This window comes from Agelaius phoeniceus, chromosome 15 (genome assembly GCF_051311805.1).
Source record: "Agelaius phoeniceus isolate bAgePho1 chromosome 15, bAgePho1.hap1, whole genome shotgun sequence".
In the NCBI taxonomy this organism is placed as follows: Eukaryota; Metazoa; Chordata; class Aves; order Passeriformes; family Icteridae; genus Agelaius; species Agelaius phoeniceus.
The window spans coordinates 2,401,885-2,409,411 of record NC_135279.1 but is presented as its reverse complement, the minus strand read 5'-3'; the positions used below and the strand labels follow the sequence as shown (position 1 = coordinate 2,409,411).

Genomic DNA, 7,527 nt, shown 5'->3' with positions numbered 1-7,527 from the left:
ATCAGAGCACGCTACGTCAGCGGGGCCGGCGGGAGCGCGCGGTGAGGGAGCCATGGGGCCGCGGGAGCGCGCGGGGCACGTGCAACGGAATCGGGGCTGTCATGGGATCGGGACCGCGATGGGATCGGGAATGCCGTGGGATCGGGGCTGTCACGGGACAAGGGTCGGGATGGGATCGGAGCTGCGGTGGGATCGGGACTGCGATAGGATCGGGAATGCCGTGGGATCCCCATCCCAAACAGGCTGCCAGGTAAGCGGACACGAAGCTCCTGCCGGCTCTGAGCTCCTCAGGGAATTGGGACACGATCCCACAGAGCAGCTCTGTACCTGGAAAGGTCCCAGTTATGAGCAAACCTTACATTCCTCCAACAACCACTCAAGGGGAGGAATTTTGTGTTAAGCAGCACGAGCTGGAGGGACAAAACCCCTGAGCATTCATGAGAGAAACCCACCCCCAGTCCACCCAACACAGCCTGTCAGGCTGTGACTGGCTTCTAAAACAATTTTCCTCGATTGCCAGCATCCATTGTTGTTCAGGCAGATGAATTCCTGTCCCTCTGCAGCAGCAATTAGAGGGCCATTCACTGAGCCAGTCAATTCACTGAACTGCAGGGCTGTTTTCAACAAGCAGCTCTCAATTATGGAGGTACAAAGTGCCAGGAAATATCTCCCCTCACAGGAAATTCATCCAAAACAGCACCAGCAGCAGCGCTGAGACTGCTTCACCCTATCCCTTCCAGACCAGTCAGCTCTGCCCCATCGGCACTGCTCATAAACCCCTTTGTCGTCATTAATATAAGACATGAATTAATTATATATACAGTGCACAGAACGAACATGTTAATATTAAAAAAAACCATGGACACATCTAATGAAGAGACAGAAATACAAAGACTGTTGAGATGGATGTTTCAGGACTTCGCTGCTCTTTCAGATCGGTTGAAGCAATTCTAAACTGTTTTACTTAACAGTAAAAAAGGTACAAAGAGCTTTTTAATTTAGTGTATTTTTTACAAACTCAAAAGACAAGTAGGGATATTTAAATGCTGAGCAGGACACATGAAGATTTTTGAAAGAAGACACACAACAGGTTGAATTTTAGCAGTTTTTTAATGGTTTTAATCAGGAAGGCAGCTATTCCTGCATCTTCTCGATGGTCTCCTCCTTGTACTTGCCCTTCTCCTTGCCAACCTGGCGGGACTTGGCTTTGCGCTCCAGGATCTTCTTGCGGTCCTTGTCCAGCTTTAGCCTGGTGATCACCACCTGCACAGAGCACAGCACTTCAGCCTCCCTGCCCATCCTAAACCCACCTGAGCACACAGCTGATCGCACCAGCACACAGGCAGCAGTCAGAGCTGGCCCTGGACACTTCCTTCCCCAGGCACCCTGTGCCTCATCACCCTCCCAGGGAAGAATTTATCCAACAATTCCTGCTCCTGCCTCCTCAAACTGGCAAAGAAATTCATGTGTTGGTGTTACTGAAAGCACTACCTGGAAAACAGAACTATCAAATCCTAGAAATGCCATACAGGCACATTTCCTCCTTAATTCCTTGTGCATTTAGGTCTCAGTTGTAAATTCCCACCTCTTTGCTCAGGAGAGGTACAAACTGTTCACACTGCAAATCTGTGACAAAACATTCCTCTGCCTCATCACCCTCCCAGGGAAGAATTTATCCAACAATTCCTGTTCCTGCCTCCTCAAACTGGCAAAGAAATTCATGTGTTGGTATTACTGAAAGCACTACCTGGAAAACAGAACTATCAAATCCTAGAAATGCCATACAGGCACATTTCCTCCTTAATTCCTTGTGCATTTAGGTCTCAGTTGTAAATTCCCACCTCTTTACCCAGGAGAGGTACAAACTGTTCACACTGCAAGTCTGTAACAAAACATTGCCCTGCTCTCTGCATTAATAACCAGAATCTTTATGCAAAGCTTTACTGAGGTCTAGTTCCCAATTAATGAAAATTTTCCCAGAGTGAAGAAGCAGCAGAAAATTCTGTTTCTCTCACAGCTATTCAGCACTGGCTCCACCACAATGTCACCTTGTCAGTTAGATGCTGTTGCTGCACACAAGTCGTGATGTTTTGGAAGAATTCTGCCCTCCCTCTGCTGAACACACCAACCATTTACCCCAGAAAACCTGTTACAACTGGATTTTTTCCACCAACACTTCCATCTTTGTGCCCACGTGGCAAGGCTGAAGCAGACTGAATTCGTCTGCTTCAAACCAGGTTTTGGCAAGTTCTTGTGTTTAGTTTGAAATGTTTCCTGTTATGATCTAAACAGGCTTTGCCTGGTTTTCACCAGCTCTAAATACCTCAGGCTAAACCCAGGTTCAGAAGTATTCAGTTCACAAGTGCCTGCAAGAGCAATCACAATTCTGAGCATCTGTTTAAGCCTCTCCAACATGGTTTCAACTCACATCTCTCCTCATGACGCCCTAACATTTCCTTGAGGCAACATCTCCATTTGTTATTCACAGAACCCCACAATGGCTTGAGTGGGAAGGGACCTTAAAGCTCATCCAGTGCCACCCCTGCCATGGCAGGGACACCTCCCACTGTCCCAGGTGGCTCCAAGCTCCATCCAACCTGGCCTGGGCACTCTCAAGGATCCAGGGGCAGCCCCAGCTGCTCTGGGCACCTGTGCCAGGGCCTGCCCACCCTCACAGGGAAGGATTTTTTCCCAAAATCCCACCTTAGTCTGCTCTGTCAGTGTGAAGCCATTCCCTCTGTCATTGTCCTGTCCCTCCAGGCCCTTGTAAAATTCTCCATCTTGTTGGCTCCTTCAGGCACTGTGAGGCTACAATGAGGTCACCCCAAAGCTTCTCCTGTCCATGTGAACAACCCCAGCTCTCCCAGCTCCATCCCTCTGATCCCCTGGTGCCTCCTCTGGATCTCTCCAGCAGCTCCAGGTCCTGCCTGGCCTGGCCCAGGGCTGGGGTCTCACCTGAGGGGGCCCAATCCCAGCCCCTTCCTGCTGCCCATGGGGGCCAGCCCAGGGCATGGGGGGCTCCTGGGGGCCAGGCCAGGTCCAGCTCTTGGCCACCAGCACCCCCAGATCCTTCTCCAGGGCTGCTCCATCTGAGAATCCCCAGCCTGTGTTTAGATCCCAGCCTGCACTGACATTGGCCATCGTGCAAGAGGCAGAAGCAAAACCAAGTGATTACTTTTTATACTGACAAACATTCTGCATTCACAGATTTTGTAACAACTATGCCCAGATTAATATATTCCTACTAGAAGCACTTTTTTGTATGTTCTGGAACAAAGACTGAGATTTTTTCTTATTTTAGTGCTAAGAGTGGGATGTGCAGCATGTTACACTTATTAAAACTATATTAACAGACTTAAATCAATTTTTTGAAAATGGTTAAATTTAAAATAGTCATAGTATAAACCTTATTAAAATAACACTGCAGAGGTAGGAGAGTTGTTTGCACATGAGAATTAGTAGTAAAACTAACATTTAAATTTTCTTTAGCTGTAGTTTTCCCCTGAATCAGAGTGGGGTGAAAGCAAAGGCAAAAAACAAAAGCAAAACTAAACAACGATTGAGCTTCCAAGCACAGGCTGGGGATGTGCAGATGGAGCAGCTTCCAGGGGCATTCCCCCCACTTGGTACCAAGTCCCAGGGGTCCCAGAGCAGCCCCAGTGGCCATACCTTGCTGGGGTGGATGCCCACGTGCACGGTGGTGCCGTTGGCCTTCTCGCGCTGCACGCGCTCGATGTAGATCACATATTTCTTCCTGTACACCTGCACCACCTTCCCGATCTGCTGGCCCTTGTAGTGTCCCCTCACCACCTGCACACAGCACACACACAGCTCCAGGAGCAGCCCTCAACAGCCAGCCCATCCCACAAACCAGCTGAGCTGCACAGGATCCAAGGATCCACAAACTCATGAGTGACCCCACAATTTCAGCATTACTAACACAGAGCATTTAATGGAGCAGGATTGTGCTTCTCCCCCATTTTCTTTGCAGTAAACCCTAATGGGAGAGCTCTGTTGGCAGATATATTTTATGAAAAATCCTTTGGTTAGGATCTTTTCTCCCAAGAAGCTGAGAGGCCTCAGGAACGAAATGTAACCAATGGTTATCTGCTGCTGTGGAATGGAACAGGTGCATCTGGGATTGGTCTCATGTGGTTGTTTCTAATTAATGGCCAATCACAGTCCAGTCTATTCCTTGCTAGCCTTCTGATAAAATCCCTTCTTTTATTCTTTAGTGTAGTTTTAATATATAATTTTCTTTTAAATAATATATATCATAAACTAATAAATCAGCTTTCTGAATAATGGAGTCAAGATTCTCATCTCTTCCCTCATCCTGGGATCCCTGTGAACACCACCACACTCTGCAGCTATGCAGCCACATTTCAATTTTTAACAGTTTTTACCCTAATTTTTCACCTATCATTGTGCTTTATGTAAAAAGCCACTTAGCTGGGACTCATTTCTGATCCAATCTTTTAAATACCACAGGCAGCAAACAGCCTACAAAAAAGAAACAATTCTTTGCTTTGTGCTTTATGGTTGAAAGTTTTCAGTTCAGCACAATGATCAGTGCATGTAGCTGAAGTGCAGCAGAATTGCCAGCACACCTGTATCATACTTATCACTGAAGTGAATTTAAAATGAATTTAAATGAAATGAATTTAAGAAACACTTGGCAGTCCAGGTCGTGACTTGATTAACTTAGATTATTTCTGCCATGCTGAAGGCAAAGCTCCAGCACCAATATCAGGTTGTCTCATTCTTCCCTTTTCCACAGGCTGCACATGAAAACAGAATCCCAGAATCAGCTGGCTTGGAAAAACACTTCCAAGATCATCAAACCCAAATTATGCCCCATTCCCACCTTGTCCCTGGAGCACTGAGTGCCACCTCCAGGGATGGGCTCTCCAAACCTCCCTGGGCCATTCCAGTGCCTGAGCCCCCTTTCCATGGAGAAATTCCTGCTGATGTCCACCCTGAGCCTGCCCTGAGCCCCCTTTCCATGGAGAAATTCCTGCTGGTGTCCACCCTGAGCCTCCTCTGATCCAGCCTGAGGCCGTTCCCTCTCCTCCTGTCCCTGTTCCCCCAGCTGTCCCCTCCTGTCAGGAGTTGTGCAGAGCCACAGGAGCCCCTCTGAGCCTCCTTTTCTCCAGGCTGAGCCCCTTCTCAGCTCCCTCAGCCCCTTCCCAGCCCTGAAACCCCCCAGAAGAAGCTGAGGTGTGGCAGGGCAGTACCTGGACCTCGTCGTCCTTGCGGATGGGCATGGAGCGCACGTTGTACTTCTGCCTCAGCTCCTTGGACAGGGGCGAGGACATGATTTTCCTGCGGATGTGGGAGGGGGCATTGAAGTGCCGTTTGCGATTCTTGCTGCGGTCCGAGGTCACAAAAGGGTTGAACTTCATTTTGGCTGCACAAAAAAAAACCAAACCCCACAGCAGTTGGAGAGGTGCTCACAGCACGCACACTACACTTTATCACCCAGGCCCACAGAGTCTCCTGCTGCATAAAAATCAATTTCAACTGTTTTTAATGCCACTACTGATCAACAAACCCTGATATCCCGGACTCCAAGTAAATTGAAGCCCCTGCCCTGACTGACAGCGTCCCTGTGATTGGCACACGTGCACATCAGACCGTTCTTGCAAAGCTCCCTGTTCCCAGCGCTCAGGACAGCTGGATGCTGCCCTGCAGTCACACGGCTCATCTTTTATAGATTGGTACAGATTTACACCAATCTATAAAAATGTGTATTCTGGGCCCGCACTGCTCCAGCACCTCCAGTAACGCTCCTCACCACAGCGTGCAGGTAACACACCTGCAAATCCAAGATAATTCCGGCCTTTCCTAAACTTACACAACTGCGCTACAGGACTGCCTGTCAGGGCACCATTGATACTGACAGCAAAGGATAAATTAAATCAAAGATAAATTAAATTAAAGGCTAGTTTTGCTCAACTCCCGAGTTTCTGAGTGCACACCCTGGCACCTCCCATGCGGGCTGGGCTGCGCTAACTCCGTAATGCACCAGGGAAGCGCAGCCGGAGGAGGCCGAGCTCCCCCCGGAACCCGAGCTCTCCCTGCCCCGCAGCCCCCAGCGGGCTCCCGGCCACCCGAGCCCCTTCCCGATCCCCGCCGCTGCCCCGCGGAGGCCCCGCCAGCCGGAGATGGCCGCAGATGGCCCCGATGGCCGCGGATGGCGGCTCCCGGTGTCTCACCCGCTGCCGCCGCCGCGCCGCCCGCCCGGAAGAGGAGCCAAAGGCGCTTCTGCTTCCGCTTCCGCCTGCGCCGCCGCGGCCCCGGAGCCGCGCCCCCTGGCGGCCGGAGGGCAGCGCTGCAGCGAGGACAGAGCCGGGACAGAGCCGGGATAGACACGGGATAGAGCCGGGATAGGGCCGGGATAGAGCGGGGATAGACACGGGATAGAGCCGGGATAGAGCGGGGATAGACTCGGGATAGAGCGGGGATAGACACGGGATAGACTCGGGATAGAGCGGGGATAGACACGGGATAGACACGGGATAGACTCGGGATAGACTCAGGATAGAGCCGGGATAGAGCAGGGACAGAGGAGGGACAGACCCGAGCACATGTCTGTGAGACCGAGACCCAGGACACAGCCTCTGCCCCAAGGGACACCAGTGACACTGATTCCATGTCCCTCAGCCCCAAGGGACACCAGTGACACTGAACCCATGTCCCTCAGCCCCAAGGGACACCAGTGACACTGATTCCATGTCCCTCTGCCCCAAGGGACACCAGTGACACTGATCCCATGTCCCTGTGCCCCAAGGGACACCAGTGACACTGAACCCATGTCCCTCAGCCCCAAGGGACACCAGTGACACTGATCCCATGTCTCTCAGCCCCAGGGGACACCAGTGACACTGATCCCATGTCCCTCTGCCCAAAGGGACACCAGTGACACTGATCCCATGTCCCTCTGCCCAAAGGGACACCAGTGACACTGCCCAGCCCCTGCTCCTGTGTCACTGTCACCTCCATCCCAGCTCACCTGCACAAACCATTCCCCTTTCAGGTAGATGTGGCCCTAGTACATATTTTCAGGACACAGACTAATTTATTCTCAATGAGAATTATTACAAATTAACCAATTAATTGGCTTGGTTGGGTTTGGGCTGGGTTTTTTATAAAGATAGCCTGGAAAGATTTGGGCCTGAGTTGCAGCAGGGTTTGGACAAACACCTTCCCCAGAGCTTTTATTTGTCATTTACAGAGTAAGGGGCTTCCAGCAGCACCCATCACTTGGGGAAATCTGAGTTCCAGTCATTGGAACAAGCAGGATCTGTTCCTCCACAAAGACCTTCCCAACATAAAGGGAATTGGTTTCTTAAGATGGTGCAGATACCCTGAGCCCAAACTCACTGTGCTGTAACCCCTTACTGTTCAACATTTAAAAATTGCCTCATTTATTTCTAAATAGTTATGAAGCAAGACTAAATGGACATTAAAGGAGGGGAGAGGACAAAAATTGGGTTATTTCACATACCAAACCCAGCAAGCCCC

At 50.4% G+C, this 7,527-nt stretch overlaps 1 protein-coding gene across 1 annotated transcript; it reads right to left on the bottom strand.

Annotated features, from left to right (window-relative positions):
- Nucleotides 1-1,091: 1,091 nt before the first annotated feature.
- RPL26L1 (ribosomal protein L26 like 1) lies at nt 1,092-6,341 on the bottom strand. The gene is made up of 4 exons (XM_054642970.2): nt 6,219-6,341; nt 5,238-5,410; nt 3,670-3,810; nt 1,092-1,263 (listed from the first exon to the last, which is right to left on the bottom strand). The coding sequence occupies exons 2-4, from the start codon at nt 5,403-5,405 to the stop codon at nt 1,135-1,137; spliced, it is 438 nt and encodes a 145-aa protein (XP_054498945.1). The 5' UTR covers nt 5,406-5,410; nt 6,219-6,341; the 3' UTR covers nt 1,092-1,134.
- Nucleotides 6,342-7,527: the final 1,186 nt, after the last annotated feature.